Source organism: Psammomys obesus, unplaced genomic scaffold (assembly GCF_907164565.1).
Source record: "Psammomys obesus unplaced genomic scaffold, mPsaObe1.curated_primary_1811, whole genome shotgun sequence".
NCBI lineage: Eukaryota > Metazoa > Chordata > Mammalia > Rodentia > Muridae > Psammomys > Psammomys obesus.
Window position 1 is genome coordinate 4,633,574 of NW_026596158.1, and position 21,239 is coordinate 4,654,812.

At 52.1% G+C, this 21,239-nt stretch overlaps 1 protein-coding gene across 2 annotated transcripts in view; it reads left to right on the top strand.

Annotated features, from left to right (window-relative positions):
- Nucleotides 1–21,239, top strand: part of Ankrd27 (ankyrin repeat domain 27) — a 45,430-nt gene that overhangs the window by 16,206 nt on the left and 7,985 nt on the right. For both annotated transcript variants that reach the window (XM_055594719.1, XM_055594718.1), the window contains exons 5-23: nucleotides 705–862; nucleotides 1,720–1,779; nucleotides 1,864–1,917; nucleotides 1,997–2,062; nucleotides 2,568–2,644; nucleotides 4,093–4,214; nucleotides 5,084–5,162; nucleotides 6,398–6,530; nucleotides 10,045–10,137; nucleotides 11,723–11,850; nucleotides 12,348–12,430; nucleotides 13,173–13,288; nucleotides 14,093–14,185; nucleotides 15,315–15,512; nucleotides 17,051–17,110; nucleotides 17,228–17,347; nucleotides 18,673–18,717; nucleotides 19,833–19,955; nucleotides 20,921–21,118. In XM_055594719.1, the coding sequence (XP_055450694.1) occupies nucleotides 705–862; nucleotides 1,720–1,779; nucleotides 1,864–1,917; nucleotides 1,997–2,062; nucleotides 2,568–2,644; nucleotides 4,093–4,214; nucleotides 5,084–5,162; nucleotides 6,398–6,530; nucleotides 10,045–10,137; nucleotides 11,723–11,850; nucleotides 12,348–12,430; nucleotides 13,173–13,288; nucleotides 14,093–14,185; nucleotides 15,315–15,512; nucleotides 17,051–17,110; nucleotides 17,228–17,347; nucleotides 18,673–18,717; nucleotides 19,833–19,955; nucleotides 20,921–21,118 (2,006 nt within the window). The remainder of the gene's footprint in view (nucleotides 1–704; nucleotides 863–1,719; nucleotides 1,780–1,863; nucleotides 1,918–1,996; nucleotides 2,063–2,567; nucleotides 2,645–4,092; nucleotides 4,215–5,083; nucleotides 5,163–6,397; nucleotides 6,531–10,044; nucleotides 10,138–11,722; nucleotides 11,851–12,347; nucleotides 12,431–13,172; nucleotides 13,289–14,092; nucleotides 14,186–15,314; nucleotides 15,513–17,050; nucleotides 17,111–17,227; nucleotides 17,348–18,672; nucleotides 18,718–19,832; nucleotides 19,956–20,920; nucleotides 21,119–21,239) is intronic.

The following is a 21,239-nucleotide window of genomic DNA, read 5'->3' on the forward strand; positions in this document are numbered from 1 at the left end:
CACACACACACACACACACACACACACACACACACACACCATCAGAGGGCCCACTAACGACCTGCCTGACCTTAAGGAAGTCCCCTCTGGGACTTGAGCTAAGTCTTCCTTGCCAAGGTGACGTGGCTTGGGGCTGCCATGGAGGATTTGATAGGACCCCAGGCAGAGCTGTTCACAGAGGCCTCACCGCTCTGATCGGCCTGGGAGGAAGGTTGTCCCTGGAGCTGTGCAGAGCTGGAGCCCTGGCTTTGTCTGGGCCTAGCCTCGGGCGTTAGCTTTGTGGCGTTATGAAAGCAGCGGCGCCATTGCCTCCCTGAGAGCTCATTGGTTCTCAGTTGACTGTCAGTTGCCCTGGGAAACTTGGCACAGTTCCCGTGCCAAGTGCACCGTGAAGCCGAATTGTCCGGAACAGGCTTCTCATCCCCATGGGTCTCTACCTAGGGCCACACGTTAATCTGCCATTTTGTTCCCTGAAAAGGCCTTGTGTGGCTTTCTGGACTCCAGGCTGTCCTGCGACTGGGCTGTTCTTGGGCAGCATTTGGAAATGAGGGCCTTCCCTTGCTCATTTCCTGGCCCGTGGCCATCCTCTCTCTGAACAAGGGCTCTAGTCCCTTCCAGAACAGGGGAAAGGTTGTTAACCCCCCAGGCCCCGTTGGTCAGGAAACCGAAAACTAGCCAGCCTGACCCTCAGTCTGCTTTTTCAGAAGAGCCTTCAGCACCTTCTTCAGATCCTTTTTCCCTGAAAACCATTGAAGATGTGAGAGAATTTTTGGGAAGACACTCGGAGAGATTTGACAAGAACATCGCGTCTTTCCACCGGACATTCCGGGAATGTGAACGAAAGAGCCTCCGCCAGCACATAGTAAGTAGCCGTGGCTTGTCCTGTCCAGCTGGCCGCTTTCACTCACCCCAGAGCCGCTGGCTAGCGTGTCTGCTCCAGAACACCGCTGGGGCCCGACTCTGAGGCTGGAAGTTTTGTGGAAAATGTTTCTACTGTACAAATAGCATAAGGCCCTTCAGGAAGTGAAAAAAAAATCTCAGAAGTCTAAAAATGAGTACCATAAAGAAACTACCCCACCCTGTTAACCCTAAAGGGAGAGAGAGAAAAAGAAAAGTTGAGATCCAGGAGAAGGGTTCAGTGGCTGGAAAATGTTCTTTATGCAAGACAGACAGCCTGGGCTCAGATCCCCAGAACCCACGTAAAAGCTGGACAACTTAGAAAAGGCTGGGAGGTGCCGGACGGAGAATCCTCCAGTGTAAGCCAGCCGGCTGGAAGTACTCAGCAGACTGGCAAACAGCCAGAGAGGCCTGCCTCTAAGTGAGGTGGAAGGTGAAAACTGATACCCAAGGCTGGCCCCTGACCTCCGCACACCCGAATACACAGATGCGTGGAGGACCGACAGAGTTGCTCAGAGGCTGAGAGTGCTTTAGCCGACAGTGTGTTGGATCCTCTGGGCCCACGTGGTGCAAGGGGAGAAAGGCGACTCCTCAAAGTTGTCTTCCGACTCGTGCGCAGCTGCTATAGCGTACGTGCTCCTCCTCCCCCGCCCCCACAGGCTTATTCTGAAGAACGAAAGGTAATTTTAAAGAGTTGAACACCCACTTGAAAAGATGAGTTGATAATGCTGGCATATCTCCTAGATCTAACAGTCTTTGGCTGTTGCCCACTCGGGCCTTGGTGGTAAGAGGGCTCTTCCCTCTCCGTTTTGTGTTGCACAGGACTCTGTCAACGCCCTCTACACCAAATGCCTCCAGCAGCTCCTCCGGGACTCTCACTTGGTAAGCAGGCATCTAAACAGAACGGCAGCGCTTTGCCCGTGTTGCAGATCTAAACCCTCAACCGGCGTCTCTCTTGAATCCTAGAAGGTTCTTGCCAAGCAGGAGGCCCAGATGAACCTGATGAAGCAGGCGGTGGAGGTAAGGAGAGGGTGGGGCGGTGGCCGGGACACTCCTGTTACCTGATGGACGCCCCGAGCTGCCGCTGTCCGTTCCACAGATGTATGTCCATCATGACATTTACGACCTCATCTTTAAGTACGTGGGGACCATGGAGGCGAGCGAGGTGAGTGTGTGCAGTCTTTGTTCTCTGCGATGAGGGCCCTCACCTAAGAGGCGCCCAGTTTGAGGCTCGAGAGGTACTCTAGCAGTTAAGAGTATACACCGCGTTTGCAAAGGCTCAGAGTTTGCTTCCTAGCACCCAGGAAGGATGGCTCACAACCTCCCATAACTCTAGGTCTGGGAGCCCTAGCACCTTCCTCTGGCCTCTGTGGATACCTGCAGTCACATGCAGAGACACAGGACACACACACACACACACACACACACACACACACACACTCACACACTCACACACTCACACACTCACACACTCACACACTCACACACTCACGAACAGTTAACACTAGATCTTAGTGTCTTTAATCCCAGCCCTCAGGAAGCAGAGGCCGATAGGTATCTGTGAGTTCCAGGACAGCCAGGGCCATGGAGAGAGAACCTGTCTCAAAACCAACCAAGCAAACAAAAACCTTAAAAGAAGTTTGAAGCTTTGTTCAAATCTTTGTTGCCAGGATGCTGCCTTTAACAAGATCACCAGAAGCCTTCAAGATCTCCAGCAGAAGGACATTGGCGTGAAACCTGAGTTCAGGTAAGGGTTCCTGCAGCTTTACCAATTAGCATGCGGGGGAGCCAGCTTCTCCCCTCAGTCACTTTGGTGGGAGTGACCGCAGCAGCAGCAATAGCAACAGCAGTGGCCCCAGATTTGATGTGGTCCCAACTAAGGAGCTGAGTACTCGCTTCCAGCTGATGACAGGCGGCCGAAATCGACCCATGACTGCCTTGTAGCTTCCCCTCCTGTCTCCTGTGCTTGTGGGCCAGTGGGCCAGCTGGGTGGGAGCTGAGGGGAGCGGGGTTGGTGTAACTGGCCTCTGGATGGGCGTGTGAGTCACGAGGAAGACGTTGCCCTCACCTGCCAGTCTGAGAGAACCCAGCTGCAGGGCTGTCACTGCCAGCTAAGTTTCATTAGGATAAAAATGGCTGAAGTGTCGGTCTGTAAGCCTCTCCCCACTCTTGGGATGTTTCCATCTTGGGCTTTTATTACATTTTGTAAAGTTATTATTTTTTGTTGTTGTCGTTGTTGTTGCCACTTAAAATTTTTCAGCCCTGAGCCGGGCACAGTGGCGCACGCCTATAATCCTAGCACTCAGGGAGGCAGAGGCAGGCGGATAATTGTGACTTCGAGGCCAGCCTGGTCTACAGAGCAAGTCTGGGATAGCCAAGGCTGCACAGAGAAACCCTGTCTTGAGTGAATGAATGAGTTTTTTTCTTCATTTTTATTTTATTTTAATGTGTCTGAGTGTTTTGCCCGCATGTATGTGCACATATGGGATCAGGGTCCTTGGAGGCCAGGAGAGAGCATCAGAATTCCTGGGATTAGAATTACAGACATCTGGGTTCTGGGAGTCAAACCTGCGTCCTCTGCAAGAGCAGCCAGTGCTCTTAACCCCTGAGCCACCATTTCAGCCCCATAGTATTTTAAAATTGTGTTTTATTGTTTGAATTACGCGTCTGTATGTCTCTCGGAGTGGGTGTGCGCGCGTGAATGCAGGTGCCCTCGCAGGCCAGAGGAGTTCGATCTGCCTGCAGCTGGAGTCACAGGCGGTTGTAAGCTGCCCAGTGCGGGTGCTGGGAATCGAACCCCAGTCATCCATAAGAACATTCCATCCTCTTAACCACTGAGCCATCTCTCCGGCCTGTATCTTTTTGAGATGTATGTAACCCAGACGCCCTTGAACTCACCTTGTAGCCCAGGCCAGCTTTGAAGTTGCAATCCCCCCCGCATCAGCCTCCCCAGTGCCAGGCTCACAGGCCTCACCTCTAGGTCAGGCTCCTGGATTTTTTAATGTTTTTGAATCACTGGTGAAGTTCTGTTGTTTGCAAGCCGCGTGGTACGCCACCAACCTGTGTGAAACCACTCCACGGTCTGTTCTTGTCGGGCACGCCGTGTGGCTGTGAGAAAGGTCTCAGGTGTGCGACCAGGACAGGATCAGGAGGGCCCTCCGCCGTGGCCTGACGTTCGCACTCTCTAAATCCCAGCTTCAACATCCCTCGTGCAAAGAGAGAGCTGGGGCAGCTGAACAAGTGTACGTCCCCGCAGCAGAAGCTGCTGTGTCTGCGGAAGGTGATGCAGCTCACGACGCAGTCCCCCAGCCCGAGAGGTTGGTGCTGGGAAGGGGCGGGGCGGTGGCTGAGGTGGCAGATGCCAAGGTCCATCGAGGAGGGACCAGAGTTGCATGGGGAGTATGCCCGGGGGCGGGGTGTTAGGCAGGAGTAGGTTAGCAAATCCTGAGACATGAGAGAGGCGGCTTCAGCTTGGCCTGGATGTGTTTGTGGGTGGGGTGTGGGAGTGGGGGTGGAATCCGGGTTAAAAAGTAAAATAGGGGTTGGGGGTTGTCATTCAGTGGTCAAGCGAGCCCCTCCACCCAAGTTCCACCCTCAGCTGAAGACAAAGGAAGTAAAGGAACGGTCCCCAGGGGATCCTGAGTGGGCTAATCAAGCAAGTGTCCAGTGTGCCTCCAGCAGCGATGGGGGGTAGGGGGGGGGTTCCACCCGCAGCCATGGAAACGGGTCCATAAACTCTCCCAAAGTCTAGTCTCAGCAGGGACACTGGGTGGCAGAGGTAGCCGGGACATACGTGGTCAGTTCTTTTTGTGCCGTTTGGTACTTACTTAGGTTTCATTGTCAATGTTTTGAGACAGGGTCACATGTAGCCCAGGCTGGCCTCAGCTCACCCATTGCTGGGGTTACAGGTGTGGGCTATCTCACCCGTCTTTTTTCTTGTCTTTCTTTCTTTTCTTTCTCTCTTTTTCTTCTTTTTTTTTTTTTTTTTTAAGACAGGCCCTCACTGTGTAGTCCTGGCCGGTCTTGAACTCTGACATCTGTGCGGGACACTGTCAAGGAAACTGTAGTGTTTTCTGCCCGGAGTCTGATTTTATGGGCGTGTGGGTTTGCTCTTGGTTGCTGGAGGGGGGGTTTTCCGTTTATCCTTCCATTGGTGTTTCATGGAGACTGTGTTTCCCCGTTGCAGTGAATTTGGAGACCGTGTGTGCTGATGATCTTCTCTCTGTGCTGCTATATCTGCTGGTGAAGACAGAGATCCCTAACTGGTAACGTTTTTGTTGTTAAAATACCATGTACTTATTTAGGCTCTTCTGAGACACGGTCTCTCCTATAGCTCAGGCTAGCCTCCAGCTCTTGCTCTTCCTGCCTTAGCCCTGAGTTCTGGGATTACAGGAGTGAACCACCCTGTCCGTTAGAAAATGCTTTAAAGTCTGGCCACCCTATGTGTTCTGAGTTTGGGGTGTGACTCTGGGCGAAGCTGCTTTTAGGGATGTGCCTCTTAAGAGCAGTGCTCTCCTCTCTGTCCTTCAGGGGTGGCTCTCCTTCAGAGGACAAATGGGAAACTGAGGCCCGGGGAGCTTCTGTTTCACATTGTGAAGTATGTGGCTAGTCCATTGCTGAGTAGGAAGCAGATGCCAGCTGTCTCCCATAGGAAATCATAATTCACTTTGCAACATTAGCTTTTGGAGCCAGATAGCTCACCTCCTTTAATCCCACCACTCAGGAGGTAAAGGCAGGTGGATCTCCGAGAGTTCTAGGCCAGTGTGGTCCACACAGCAGATTCCAGTAGAGCCAGGGCTACATACTGAAACCTTGTCTGTGAAACACCAAACCCAAACCCCCAGTAATCAGCTGCCATAGTTACTGTTCTATTGCTCTGAAGAGATGCTATAACTAAGATAACTTACAAAAGAAAACATTTCAGCGAGGGCTGGCTTACAGTTGAGAGGGTTGGTCTCTGGTCATCGCAGCAGGGAGCGTAGTGACAGGCAGGCAGGCAGGCAAGGTGCTGGAGCAGGAGCTGAGAGCTCACCGATGTAAGCTGCAGGCAGTGAGGGAGAGGGAAAGAAGGGGAGAGGAGGGATGGGGGAAGGAGAGGAAAGAGGGGGGGGAGAGAGAGAGATTGAGAGCTTGTTCTAACCTTTGAAACCTCAAAGCCTACCTCCATGACATGCCTCCAATGAGGCCACACCCAGTCCAACAAAGCCACACCTCCCAATCCTTCCCAGACAATTCCGTTAACTGCAGGTCAAGCGTTCAGACATGTGAGCCTGTGGGGGCCATTCTTCGATTTCCAATAGCCAGCCTTTTCCAGGGAAGTAACAAGTAGTTTTCTTGTCCTACATCTCTGCAGTGGCATGAAGGGGGCAGCGGCCATTATACCTGACCCCCTGCCCCTGGTGAATAGACTTGATGGCACTCTTTAATCAGCCATCCAAGCTGACGATGTTTTTAAGGTGCCCACTATCCAGTGATAACCCCTTTTTCTTCTTTCGGTTAGGATGGCAAATTTGAGTTACATCAAAAACTTTAGATTTAGCAGCTCGGCCAAAGATGAGCTGGGATACTGCCTGACCTCAGTTGAGGCTGCGATCGAGTACATCCGGCAAGGAAGTCTCTCTGCGAAGCCGCCTGTAAGATCTCCCTGCTTTATACCCTTCCTCCGTGGCCATCCGGGGGACCTTCAGAGAGCTGGGTTGGGGGGGATGGGTGTTTTTCATGGTCTCCTAAGACTGGAGCCTCAGCTGTCTAACCGTTATGAAAGGTGAGACGTATTCTAGAAACTGAACATTAAGCCCCTAATTGATTGTGATCACTGATGTGTTAGCGGTGGGATTTACACTGTCAGCGGCCTGCTTCGTTAATCCTGTCCTCTTCAAAAGCACGTGTGTGGGAAAGGAAACCAGACACGGCAGATCTGGACTTGGTGAGGCTGATAGGCAAGAAATGATAATTGATGCGTGCCGTTTTAAGGACTCAGTGGCCTTAATTATTGTTTCGTTGGTTGGTGAGCTTTGGTGAGGGAGAGTGGTTCTGTTTCTATGTAAATGATGAGAGTCTTAAGCCAAGATTTCACCGCTGGCCTGTTGTACTCCGTGGTGACAGATAAAGTGGTAGAACTCGGCAGTGCTCAGAAAGCTCTCCACAGAAAAGGCAGTGACTCGAAGAATGAGCAGGCATGGTGGTGCATGTAATCTTAGTACTTACAAAGATGAGGCAGGAGGATCACTGTGAGCCTGAGGCTGACCTGGTCATGTGGGGAGTGCCACGTCAGTCTGGGCTTTACCGTGAGACACACTGTATCAGAAGACAAAGGAAAAAGAAAAAGAAAATATAAGTAAAATGTGCAAAGAGGAGAGTGAGTGTGAGCTCAGCCTGGGCTACATGTAAGAGCCTGTATAGGCAAATACACAGCATCCTCTGGTGTGCTGAGCAGGTCAAGCCTAACAGCTGCTCACACCTTTACCTTGCTTGGCCCGTCCACCCAGCCGGTACCCTCGCATCCTTGTCTCTTGTGCCATGGCATGGGCCTCTGTCCGTAAGGAAGGACTCTGCCTCTACTGCAGACTGGCTTCTTTTAGTTCATGGAGTTTGGGTTGGAATGTATGAAGCCGCTAGTCACGTGATGATGGCATTGTCCCCATCGAGAGAGCCTTTGTGTCTCTCCAGGCTGCAGGTGAGGCTTCTGAAATTATCGGTCGATTGGGTTTTTTCTTTCACTCTCGGCTCTGTGTAACGTGGTTTCACAGAAATTTCCTCTCCAGAGTGCCATGAAACTTGAGCTAACCACAGGCATCCTTAGGATGGTCATAAATGGAGACTTCATCTTTAAAAAAAAAAAAGAACCCAAATACTACAGCAGTGGCATCAGGATCAAAGTGGAGATCCTTGAAATAAATGGACCATGCCCCACTTCATCTTTCAGTTTTTTTTTTTAATGTATGTGTGTCTATGTGTCTGTATGCACTGTTGTGCGGGTCCCTGAAGAGGCAGAAGAGGGTGCTGGTTGCCCAGGAACTGCAGTTACAGGCAGTCAGGAGTCACCTGACATGGGTGCTGGCAAACGGACTCAGGTCCTCTAGAAGAGCAGCAAGTGCTCTTAACCACTGAGCCATCTCTCCAGCCTTGTTTGTTTTTTTATTAATTTATATTTCATTTTCCTGCTTCATCTTTAAACCCTTCTGGTGTGTCTTGCTTTGTTACTGGCTTTTTTGGCTTTAGAAAGGTGATGCTGGGGGTGGAACTTGGGTCCTTAGGCATGCTATGCGATTCTGAGTTACATCCTGAGCCCTTGTTTTTGGAGGTGAGATCTCTGTTCTGGCAGGGGTGACCTCAAGCTGGTGCTGAGATAATCGCATGCACCATCACTCCAGGCTGAGTTCTTACAGTATCTGCTCATTTCCCATGAGCCTCTGGGTTGTACTGCTGCTTGGAGCACTTGTGTTTTCTTTCCCTGCAGATTTAGTTCAGGGAGCTCCACCTTTCATCGCTGACACATTCCTTCACTGCAGTCATGCCCAACATCAGCACACACCCTAGACTTGAGAAAAGAGCCCTGACTGACCTGTTGTTGTATGGTGCCTTTGATGTTTCTCTGGCCCTAAACTCCTCAGCTGTCAATCACCAGAAAAAAACCCAGAATGCTGGGGCTTTATATAGCACGAGGCAGCTGGGGACAGAACAGCTCCTGAGGTGCTGGCAGCGTTTGTGTGTCGCAATAGTTAGTCCTCACTGGAGATGCGCGGACCTGAGGGACGATGCTCCATAGAGGACCCCAGAAATGATCCCTCTTGAGGCACTGTTGGCTTCACCCAGAGCCTGGATGAAGAACTTAGAGATGTGTAAAGAAACAACCTGTGTTCTACCATGTTGTCAGGGGCCTGTGAGTTTCCAGCATCACCTGTCTGGAAAAATATTTTCCTTCACCTCCCACCAAGACTCTTTGTGAAGAAGTTAATTTGTTGTTGTACCGTTTGGTTTCAGGGACCCAAGTGAGCACAGGAACATTGTGGTAGGAATGATTCTGTAACATAGGCACAAGACTGGGGTGTGGGTCAGTGGTAGAGCCCCTGCCTAGGATCCCCCAGTGAGGAGCTGGGGTGTTGTTCAGTGTTGATCACTTTGATTCAAATTCTGTAGCAAGAGTTTAGAGTCATTTCTTTAAGACAGAGCTTTAGCGAGCACGGTAAGGCCCTGGCACTGCAAAACAATGCAAACCCACAACGAAAAAGAACACAGTGTTGAAAATCTTGCCTCAAAACAATACCTTCATGAACATAGTTTCAGCCTTCATGATAGCCAGGAAGTGACGCTAATTATTAGCTAATAACTAATAAAGTATTTTAGTATTTTTGATTATTATTTGCGTGTGAGTGCCCGTGGAAACCAGAAGAGGATGTCAGATTCCCTGCAGCTGGATTTACAGGCAGTTGTGAGCCACCTGATTATGGGTGCTGGGAATTGAACTTAGGTCCCCTGGAAGAGCAGCAAACATTCTTGACCACCAAACCATCCCCCCCGCCCCAGCTTTCTAAATAGTTTGTGTGTGTGTGTGTGTGTTTGTCCCGGTAAGCATTACCTTTGATAGGAAGATCTGAATAAATTAACTGGCATGGATCCTTGCAATACAGTAAGTGACTGGGAGTGAAAGAATGGTCAGGAATGCCCATGTCTTCCTAGATGGTTTTTTGCCCAGTGAATTAGGCTGATATTTTCATGAGAACATTCGCAAAACAAGATTCCCATAGCCGCTGGGTGCCAGGGGGTAGAAACCAGTGTGTCAGGGATGTTGTCCACAGCCCTGGTTAAAGCGGCAGAGTCAGGCCATTCAGGCCTTAGCGGGGAGGCCTGAGAGGGGCAGAGTCCAGGAAAAGCCAGGCTTCAGCCTGGAGGACGATGGCACATATGTGGCACATTCCAGCTCTGTAGGTGACTTTCTTCCCCCTGTGGTCCTGCTGCCCAGGCCACAGTCTTCAGAACTCACTTCCCAGCATTCTCTGCTCAGGAGGATCTGCGGTTCATCTCAGATCGCAGATCAGGGTTGGGAGAGGCCCCGAAGGCCACGCCTGGGATGGATGGCAGGGCTTGAGCCTGGGCCCTCTGTGTGGGGAGGCTCTGTGACAGGGTCTGTCTGTGTGATGACTGCAGGACGCCGAGGGATGTGGCGACAGACTGTTTCTCAAGCAGAGGATGAACTTACTGTCCCAGATGACATCAACGCCCATCGACTGCCTGTTTAAGGTAAGACTCCAGGATGACTTGGGAGGTGATGATGTGTAATTGTTCCGTCCTTCAGTGTTTGTAAAAGTCTGTATGGTTACCACCGCAGAATGCACAGGGAGGGGAGGGGTTGCTGGGCCTCAGAGCCTTTGCCCGTCATTCAAGGCCAGCTCAGAGGGACCTCTTCCTGGTCCCCGATAGAGCTGATACCTGTACTGGACCCAAGTGTTCTTGTGGCAGGCCTCAGCTGAGAGTGGGGACTGCCTGGGGGTTCTGGTCCCCAGTGCAGGAAGCTCCTTGTTCGGATGCTCACTGACTCCTGGGAAACTCCTGAGGCAGTTTCTAGCCATCACTGTGGGACACATGAGGGTGGACCTCTGAGAGTCTGCTGATGTTTCCAGGCTTCCGGGAGCCAGAATAGGTCCCTAGGAGGGCCACATCTGTGAGTCTCAGAGGCCAAGCCTTGTGGGTTTGTGTGCTCGTGGTGCTGCTAAGTGCAGCTCTTCTCCTTCCCTTAAGCCTACGTACGCCCCACTTGATTACTGTAGGGGTAACACTGAGACTGTCTGTCTTCCCTCTCTTCCTCTTTGCTGGTGCTGGAAATTGAACCTAAGACGTTGTACATGCTAAGCAAGCACATTCTGTAGCCGAGCCACGCCCCCAGGCCCTCACAGGGGGATCCTTGGCAGTTATCCCGTAGCTGAGACACACCCTCCTCAGTCCGTGGTGCTTTGAGGTGGTGCTTTGAGACAGTGTCGACCCGTGTAGCCCATGCTGAACTTACAGTCATGATTTTCTGGCCTCTGCCTCCTGAGTGCCAGGATTAAAGGCTTGTGTCACCCCTGCAGAACCTCGGCTTTTGCCGATGGGGTATCAGAGTTCACACTGAGGCCCGAGATGAATTTTGTGGTTCTTCTTAGTACTTTGGATGTGTTGTCTGGTTGTTTAAAAAGGAAAACCGTGACTCTGCATTTATAGAAACAGTAAGGGAGTGTGAAAACTGCCCAAGCTGGTCTCATCTCAGTCGCCAGCCCAGGGTCTCCATCTGCCCAGACAGGCTTGAAGCCACGCCCACTCAGAGCTTGGCCATTTCAGGGTAATCTCGGATAAGCCTTGAATCCCAGCATTTAGGAGGCAGAGGCAGGGGTCTCTCTTAGTTAGAGGCCAGCCTGGTCTACAGATCAAGTTCCAGGATAATCAGAGCTACACAGAGAAACCCTGTCTCAGAAACAGAAACAAACAACAAAAAAGAATTAAAGGATAGCCTGGGCTACAGAATGAGACCTATTTTAATAAAACATAATAAGCTAGGCTTGGCGATCCCTGCTTGTCATTCCAGCTACTCAGAAGGCAGAGGCAGCAGGATTACAAATTCTAAGCCAGCTTGGTATACACAGTGAGTCCAAGGCCACCACAGGCAGCTTCGTGAGGTCCTGTCCTACAGAAGGCCAGGGTGTGGCTCTGTGGTGGAGTGCTTGCCTAGTGTGTGTGGCACCATAGGTCCGATCTCAAGCACAGCTGAGCCAAACGAAACCAAACCAAAAGAACCGTTTCCTGGAAAGCAAATGACTCCTTAACACTGATCGTATTCGGGATACCCCCGTAGCACATTGCATCCGGTAACCAGAAGGAAGTGGAAAGGCTGCTGAGCCAGGACGACCAGGACAAAGATGCCCTGCAGAAGATGTGCCACCCACTCTGCTCCTGCGAGGACTGTGAGAAGCTCGTCTCTGGGTAAGAGGGACCCGGGAGGCACGGAGAGCCAGGGGAAGGACTCGAGGGGCTGCAGTGGCTCTTCTACCCAGCCTGCCTCGGAACAGAACCCTTCCCGTGGCCCCTCGGCTGTCGTCTCTGTCACGGGTGCATCACGGGCGCAGGGTGATGGCTGCCCCTTTTGCATGCTCCCTTGGACCCCAGGGCTTCCCACATGTTTTTCCCGAGCATCACAGGGTGTTTTAAGGTGGAGAGGGGTGGGTGCCAGTTCCTTCTAGTAACTTTTTTTAGCTTCCCATTATGCTCCATGGGCAATTTTGAGGTGAGTCCTCGGGGGTTATGGGGAAGGACACTGAAGCTGCAGGCCGAAGATCCTCGCTTCACAGGAGAGTCAGAGGCGTGGAAGGGCTCTCAATCTTGGATGGCCTCCGGTGTGACCATCTTGTCCAGCCTGGAAGGGAGGGGCTTTGCTGTGCCTTTCTCTGTATTTGTCCACATCTTTTTTTTTCCTGTTTTAGGAGGCTGAACGATCCTTCAATTGTCACGCCTTTCTCCAGAGATGACAGGGGTCAGACACCGCTCCATGTCGCTGCCCTCTGTGGTATGTGGCCTTGAACTGGCTCCTGTGAATTATTAAGGCAAAAGGATGGTACCCCAGGGGCAGCGGAGGCCCAGCTGATGGGGTACTGGCAGAGCATCCTTGTGGATGCGTCCCACGGGGCAGGAAAGAGTGGCAGTGTCCCCCTGGACTTGTTGGCCACTGCCACCTCAGGCTGGAAGGGCATTCTGGTATGGCTGGCCAGTGAGGGCAGGAATGCCTGCTAAGATGATCTCGCAGAATTGTGGTTTGGGGTTCGCATCTCTCTGTCTTTAAAGACAGTATTGAGCCAGGTGTGGTGATGCAGACCTGTAATCTCAGCCAGTCAGGACCCTGAGGCAGGAGGATTATGAGTTCAAGGTCAGCATGGTCTACACAGTGAGTTCAAGGCCAGTTTGGGCTATGTAGTTAGACTCCATTGCAAAAGGAGACAACTGGGGGTACAAATGTTGTTAGCCACCAGGTGGGTGCTGGGAATCCATCCCAGGTCCTCTGGAAGGGCATCCAGTGCTCTGGACCATAGGGCCATCTCTTCAGCCTCTGGTCCATTGCCAGCTAGACTTGGGTGTGATCCCTTCATAGGATATCCCACAATGCTTCACATTTTTGGAGCCAGCTCCGGCTCCTGTATAGCTAGGACCGTGTCCGCCGCTGGGTTTCCTGCCAGGGCCGTCGAGAGTGAGGTAGTATCTTACAGGAAGCTGCTCAGCTTCATCTGCCAACGAGAGGCCCTTCTGCTCTGCAGGTCAGGCGAGCCTCATTGACTTCCTGGTCTCCAGAGGTGCCGTAGTGAACGCCATGGACTATCATGGGTCCACTCCCCTCCATCTGGCATGTCAGAAAGGTTTCCAGAGCGTGACGGTGAGCATTCGGGGTTGTGGGTAGCGCCGGCAGTGCACGGTGGCTCCGTGGCTCCACCAAGCACTATGCCAGTGCCAGCTACAGAGTTATGCTGCCAGGCACGGGGGATCCCGGAGGCCAAGGCCAGCCCCGGAGATGGGTTAAGACGGGAAACTTGCGGACCAGCTCGGGAGGGAAGGCAGGGTTCTCGACATACTCCTTTAAACATTGGTTTGACAGGGAGCAATGATGTAACGTGATTGTACATATATGTGTGTGCGTGGCACCTCAGTGCACACGTGGAGGTCCAAAGAAAGCTTGCCGTCTGGCTTGAACTCCCTCCCACTATCAGGCTTGGTGGCAAGTGCCCGTATCTGCTTGGCCAACCTGCCAGGCTGCAATGGCATAATTTCAAAAGGGGTTGAGGAACCCTTATCTTAATGTTCAGGCCTTTGAATTTTTGGACCCTTTTGTATTTTGGAATATTGGGCACATGACCTAAAGATAATTTTGTACAATATTCTGAGTGTCTGAGTGATGCCTCATGACTGTCACGTGGCACCCTACTGTATGGCATTTTCTCCCTGGGTTGTGGTTTGGAGAGTCAGGGGTGTATCTCCTGGGTTTCTTTCCTAGTTTGGGGGACGTGTGGGGCGGAGGGGCAGAGAAAGAAAAAGGAAAGAACGTTCTGGATTTCGGGCCAGGAGTGCCCCGCCTGTGTAATGTTTAAGATTGGACGTGAGCCCTGCCCCTGGAAGGGGGGCACGCTTGTGGATGCTCCGTGCTCCTTCCGGGGCTCAGCTGCTGTCTCCTCTCCTCTGCCAGCTGCTGCTGCTGCACTACAAGGCCAGCACCGAGGTGCAGGACAACAATGGCAACACCCCGCTGCACCTGGCCTGCACCTACGGGCACGAGGATGTAAGTGGCGCCTGCCCCCCCCCCCCGCTTTTCATTATTTCTCCCCTGTGGAGACATACAGATTTGAACCTAGTCCAGTGTGCACCCGAGCGCCTGTGAGCACACAGAGCTTGGGGAGGGAAGTGTTTATTTCACGTTGTACCCAGAGGCGGGAACTGAAACAGATACCACAAAAGAGTGCTGCTTACTGGCCTGCTCCCCTTGGCTCACTCAGCCTGCCCAGGGATGGCCCCGCCCACAGTGGGCTGGGTTTGATCACATCAGTCACTAATGAAGAAAATGCTACACAGACCTGCCTACAGACTAATGTTTCACATGTATTTACAGGGGTTCTGGGATGCAATCCCAGGCCTAGGTAGCCATCTGCTGGCTCTGTAACTTAAAGCAATTAAATGTTCAAAGTATTACAGATGCTATACATTAAGAAATTTAACACCTAATTGCCTGTGATCTTACTCTGATATTAAGTAGTTTTTGCTCATTCACATACCATCTGACTCTTAACTCTGTGCATATTCAAACATCACATTTTAGCCCAGCATCTAGGAACTCTGAGGTTTCCATTTCTTCCTCTGTGTGTGTGTATGTGGGTGTCTGTGTGTGTAAATGTTTGTTATGAGTCTCACCTCCCACTTCCAGAGTTATACAAAAAGGTCCACCCTTTTGCCTGCTTTTATGATAGCCCAGAGTAGCATGGACCTCCCAGGCCTCCTGTGTGGTCTGTCCTCTGAGTGGTGGGGTCAAAGGTGTTGGTTCACCACAGATGTCCTTGTAGAAAATCTGAATTGTGTTGAATGTTATGTAATTTGCATCTGTTTATATAACTGCCCTTCTGCTGAGCCACGCCCTCAGCCCCTCATTGGCAGATTCTCAGAAATTACTTAACTCTACCGCTTAGCTATATCTCATCCCCTCACTAGGGGATTTTAGACAAGTACTCTACCTCTGATCCAGTTGGGTTCTCTTGGAAGAAAACCATGAGGTGTCTTGATCAGAGAACGTGGAGCCCTAGAATTGTAACTGCTGGTTTTCTGTTCTGTGTTGGAGGGCGTGGACCCCGCTAAGGGAGGCACTGACCTTGCCCTAGGCTTTCACGTTAGAGACCCGTGCTTTTGCTGTGTCTCTCTAGTGTGTGAAGGCTCTGGTCTACTATGATGTCCAGGCCTGCAGACTGGACATTGGGAACGAGAAAGGAGACACAGCCCTGCACATCGCTGCACGCTGGGGTTACGAGGGCGTCATAGAGACGCTGCTGCAGAATGGAGCCCCCACAGCCATCCAGAACAGGCTGAAAGAAACGCCGCTCAAGTGTGCGCTGAACTCCAAGGTAGCGTGCTCTACCCGAGCAGCCGTGTGGCCCTAAAAAAAAACCCTGCCCGCAGACTGGCCTTCCCGAGGACACCTTAAAGCCTTCCTTAGCACCCCAGGACAGAACTTGGCCTCCATCCTTCCGTTATACTTTGACGAGGTTGTGAGCAGGCTTTCCTTTTAGAGAGTTTCAGTATTGTTAGTGGTTTTTCTCAGTGTTGTGAGCTGCTTCCAGCAGCAACGGCTCTGGCCTCTGAGCGCTAGGCCTATAGCAGCCATCGGACTGCCTGAACCAGGCCCCGTGGCTTCGGAGAAGCGACGTGAAAGCAAGTGGAGGTCACAACACCGCAGACACAAGCACTGTTTTCTCTCTTCATCTCTGCTTCTTGAAACTTCATTTTAATTTGGCCCAAAATTGAATGAATGAACTAGGTAAGTTAGAGACTGAGTCTCAGGATTTAGTCCAGGCTAGCTTTGAACCCACAGCAATTCTCCAGCCTCAGTTTCCTGAGGACTGGGATTACAGGCCTGGCACCATCGTGCCTCTGAACTTGGTCTCATTAAGAATGGGAGGAAGTTGTGGGTTTCTCTCTGTCCAAGGGTGTGAAGAGTTTGCAGGACGTAAGGCTTTTTTTTTTTTTTTTTTTATTAAAAAGACTTGTTTTATCATTTTAAATTTGTATTTATTTTTAAATGGAAGATACTTCTTTCAAAAATTAACTTATTTTAAAGTTTATGTGTGTCTGTGTGTAATTGTATTCTTGGGGGCCAGATAAATGGATCAGCTTCCCCGGGAGTAGAGTTACAGGCAGTTTTGAGCCCCTCAACATGGCTGCTGAGAATGGAACTCGGGTCCTCTGGCAGAGCCGTGAGGTCTTCCTGACTCCTGAGCCACCTCTCCAGCCCGGGAGATCCTTGCCGCTGTTAGACTTTCCAGCGATGTGAAAGTAAATGCAGTAGCAGAAACAGCACCGGACCTTGGCGTCCACCCTGGCAGTCATCCGTGGGAGGATCCCTCAAGCCCTGCTAAAGTTTATCTGTGCACAGTGATCAGCTCTAGAATATGCTGGGCCTCAAAGAGTCGATTTGGAGGGTTCTCTTTGATTACAAAAGGGGAAGTGGTTACTGGGGACGACAGGCTGACAGTTCCTTCCCGGGTCCAGCCTTACCAGTACGGTACAAACCGACATCCGGTGAAAACAAAGGCCGTTTTAAAAACGTGGGGACCTTCCCAACAGTTATCCTTAAATTTTAGCTTTTCTTCAAAAATATCACATTTAAAATTTCAACTTGGGTGTGAGCATGTGCGGGGCGGTGGCGGGGGTGTCAGACTTTGTCTCGATCTGACAGGGAGATCCCAGGGATGGAGCTCAGGTGGTCCAGCTTGGCAGCAAGTGCTCTTAACCTGCTGACCAGCCTCTCCAGGCCCCAGCGTTGGCTTTTTGATGGCTCCCAGGCCATCACCTCCGACCTCCCTGGCAGCAGGCATGCAGAGGATGCTAGGGACGCTGATGGCTTGTTGCAACCCCTCTCACTGGACGCCTTTTCCTGTCCTAGATTCTGTCCATCATGGAAGCTCATCACCCGTCACCTGAAAGGAGCCTGAGGCCTTCTGAGGTAGGTCTGGAAGTCCCTGCGTCCATGCCCACTGACACCACTGGAGCTTGGTACCTCTAGGCCTGACCTGTCTGTGACCATGCCCTTGTTCCTGTTGCCCGTCTGGCCTTCTCCCAGGTTCCTGCACGGTCCCCTGCACGCTCTGTGGATTCCGTCAGCCAGGGCTCCTCCACCTCCAGCTTTTCTTCCATCTCAGCGAGCTTCAGGCAAGAAGAGGTCAGAAAGGACGACCGGGAGGTGAGCCTCCCTGATGGGCAGGCCCTGGTGTCATGGTGCATGGTGAAGGCCTGGTCAGCTGACCGGAGCTGCCTGCCAGCCTGCAGCCTGCTGACCAGTTACAGGACAGTCTGTTCCTTCTACTCTGAGGTCAATGCCTTTGAGGTGCACCCAACCATGGGTCTGTGCTGTCTTTACCTTTTTTTTTTCCCCCTCCGTAGCAGTTTTTGCAATGTGTGAGTGTGAGAAAAAGAGAGGAGTAGGGGCCACATACAGAAAGAGAAAGAGACACAGATAGGGGGCCGGTTGTGGTCAGTCCTTTGTTGTTGTTGGATACAAAGTTTCTCTGTGTAGTCTTGCTATCCTAGAACTCACTTTGTAGACCAGGCTAACCTCCCAACTCACAGAGATCCTCCTGCTTCTGCTTCCCCAGTCCTGGGGTTAAAGGCCTGCTCCACAGTGCCTGGCTTAGTGCCTGGCTTTTCTTTCGTTCTTAATGCTTGTTCAATATCAGTGCAACCAATCCAGCTTATCCTTCAGCAGAGGTGTAGACCATTATCTCACGGTTCCTCTGCTCCTCTGTGGGGTTACTGACCACCCGAGTGGGGTCATTCCCCTCCCTTACAACATTCTCCCGGAGTGGGCATCCAGTGAGCTCCAGTGCAGAGTCAGAGAAAGGAGAGCCAGCGTGTGTGCAGACAGGGCACCCAGAGGCCTCTGTTGTTCTTGGGGAGGGTACCTAAGCCCTTAGCCGGCTCACCCAGTAGACTGTGAGAGTTGAGTATGTGAATGGGGTAGCTGGCTTCTCCGGAAGTGCTCCTGACCTGCTCCTGACCTGGGCCTGGCTCCCAGATACCTATTGTCTTGGCTACTTAGGAGGGTGGGGCGGCAAGACCACGACAAGAGGTTTGCTTGGGTTCAGGGCTTAGCCTGAACAGCTTAGTAAGACTCTGTCCTGAAGTACGAAGTAAAATGGGTAGAGAGCTGGGCGCAGTCGGTGATCCCAGCACCCGGGGAGGCAGAGGCAGGCGGATCTCCGTGCTTTCGAGGGCAACCTGGTCTACAGAGCAAGTCCAGAATAGCCAGGGCTAAAGCACGTGCCTAGAACGCACAAAGCTGTATGACCTGTTCTTGGTACCAGCAGACAAAAAGAAGAAAGCCCTCCTGTGTTGGTTTTTCACCTCCAGATAGCCAGCAGCTCCGGTTTCTGTTAGGCGGGAGCGGGTTCTGTGCAGCTTTCAGAATGTTCTAGAACAGTTTTGGGGCTACGTTTGAAAGGTGCTTCGTGTGACCACCAGACAGAAGGCTGCTGCTGCCTCCCTGACTTGCTGTTTCCTTCCGTTAAGGTAGAAAAGCTTCTAAGAGCAGTTGCTGATGGAGATCTAGAGATGGTGAGTTTTTCGGAGAGCATCTCTCTCACAGCTGTGACTAGGTACCAGACGCTCATAACTGACGGGCGAGGGGGTTTGTCTCACAGTCTCCTAGTTCAGCCCACCGCTGCCGAGTCGGCGTGGTCGGGGGGAGCCGCCGCTCTCCACATGGGGTGGGCCAGGAAGCAAAGGGGAACCAGAGACAGCCACGGCTGGGTGGGACCCGCAAAGAGGTGACTTCACCGTCAGCCTGACCTCCTCACGCTGGCCTAAGGCCTGGTTCTCACCCTGACTTGGGATCTGAGCTGCCTGGTTTTGTGGTTGGCACCCCAGGATAGGATCTGGAAGGGCCATGCGCACAGGAGACACTGATGGGATTCCCCCAAGCTCTGTCCTCCCTGCAGGCTTATGCTGACCCCTGAACGCAGTGATGCTGACGAATACATGTCCGAGGCTGCTCTTTTCTCAAATGAGCTGTTACTGAGCGTTTTGGGGAGAGGGGCTTCCTGCATAGTTCAGGCTGGCCTTGAACTCACGGTCCTCTTGCCTCAGCCTCCCGAGTGCCAGGATTGCAGGTGTGGGCGACCACATGCGCTATCTTCTCAAGTTTCAGGGCTTAGCATTATTTGGTACTGGAACCCACGCACGCCCTGTCTGGGGGTTTCTTTGCTTTCACCCCACGTGCTGGCGTGTGGCGGTGGCAGGAAGCTGGTGTGCGGTCAGGGGTCCTGGGGCGCTGTGGATCACAGCCGCTGAGCACTCATCACAGGTTTTCTGTTGGGTGACAAGGGAGGCCGACCTGGTTAGGTGGCGTAGGAGTGTGGACTCCGGGGACAGGGCCTGAAAGCCCGTAAGCCGCCAAGCAGCTTCAGTCCGCCCCTCTTAGGATGGACGAACACTGGTATGCTGGAAATGACACATCAGCCCCTTGTGCTGCCTGGGGGAGGCGCAGGCTTATTGTTGGGAGGCAAATGTTTTCTGTCAGTGGCAGCAGTGGCCCAAGGAGCTGATTTGGGAAGCCGTGTGCTCTTGGATGCGTGCGTTCGTGGGTGTATATGGCTCACTTGCTCACCTGAGCTCCGGGTAAAGGCGTCAGACTAATGGGGTCCCCATTTGTCCTCACTGTCTGCCACCAGGTGCGCTACCTTTTGGAGTGGACGGAGGATGACCTAGATGATATGGACGAGGCCATCAGCACGGTGGATCATGAGTTCTGCCACCCCTTGTGCCAATGCCCCAAGTGTGCTCCAGCCCAGAAGGTCTGGCTCGGCCTGTGTCGGGGGTGGGGGAGTGGGGGAAGGTACATTCTTTCTGCCTAGGATGTCCTTGCTTTCAGTACTTCCTGAGTGAGTGCTCACGGGGGTGGGGGGATCAGTCAGGTGAGGGTAGAGAGCATCTTCCCTTCTTTGGTCGTTTTTAACCCACCTGTTGTTTATTTATTTTATTTACTCATTTTTGAGACAAAGTCTCACCATGTGTCCCTGACTGGAAGTCATTATGTAGACGAGGCTGGCCTCGAACTCACAGAGCCATGCCTGCCTCAGACTCACGGGTGCTGGGATTGAGAGCATGCCCCAACACGCTGGGCTCTACTTTTATGCACATGAGAATTTTGTCTGCGTGTGCATCGATGCTCCACGGGTGTGCAGTACCCATGGAGCCCAGGAGAGGGCATCAGATGCCCTAGGAACTGGAGTTACAGGTGGTTCTGAGCTGCCGCATGGGTGCTGGGAACGGAACTCGGGTCCTCTGAAAGAGCTCTTTAACTGCTGTGACGTCTCTCCAGCCCTCTTTTATTTATTTATTTATTTATTTATTTATTTATTTATTTATTTATTTAGTTTTTGGGCTGTGATTTACATATAGTAAGATCCAACTTTTAACTCACACGGTTTAGTGTTCGTTCTCAATGAGATGCTCCACAGAGCAGTTTTGATTGCTCGTTCTCTGCTCAGCATGGTTTTCAAATTACCAGGGATTTAAAAAGAAGGTGACGTGGGGAGGTGATTCTCGGACTTCAGGAGGTTTGGCAAACACGGAGGCGATCCGTTTAATGTCAGGCTGGCTTCAAACTCATGTTGTCGTTAAGGAAGACCTTGAACCCCTGACCTTCCTCCTTTACCCAGGCGCCTGAGAGCTGAGGGGGAGCAGGGAGGTGCTTCCCAGCACCACGGAGGCTAGCCTAACTACTGACACATTTACCCACTCCCTGTGCCTTCACTAGAAACTGGCAAGGGTTCCTGCCAGCGGGCTTGGTGTGAATGTGACCAACCAGGATGGCTTCTCCCCTCTGCATATGGCTGCCTTGCATGGCCGGACAGAGCTCGTGCCCCTTCTGCTGAAGCACGGTGCCTACTCGGGGGCCAGAAACTCCAGCCGAGCTGTCCCACTCCACCTGGCCTGCCAGCAGGGGCACTTTCAGGTACGGCTCCCATCTCCTGGGCAACAGAGGAGGGGGTTGGTTTTGGCATGAACCTCTCTGGGGCAGTACTAGGGGAAGTCCAGGGGACAGAGGATTTTTTTCCTTCCACCGTGAACCCTGA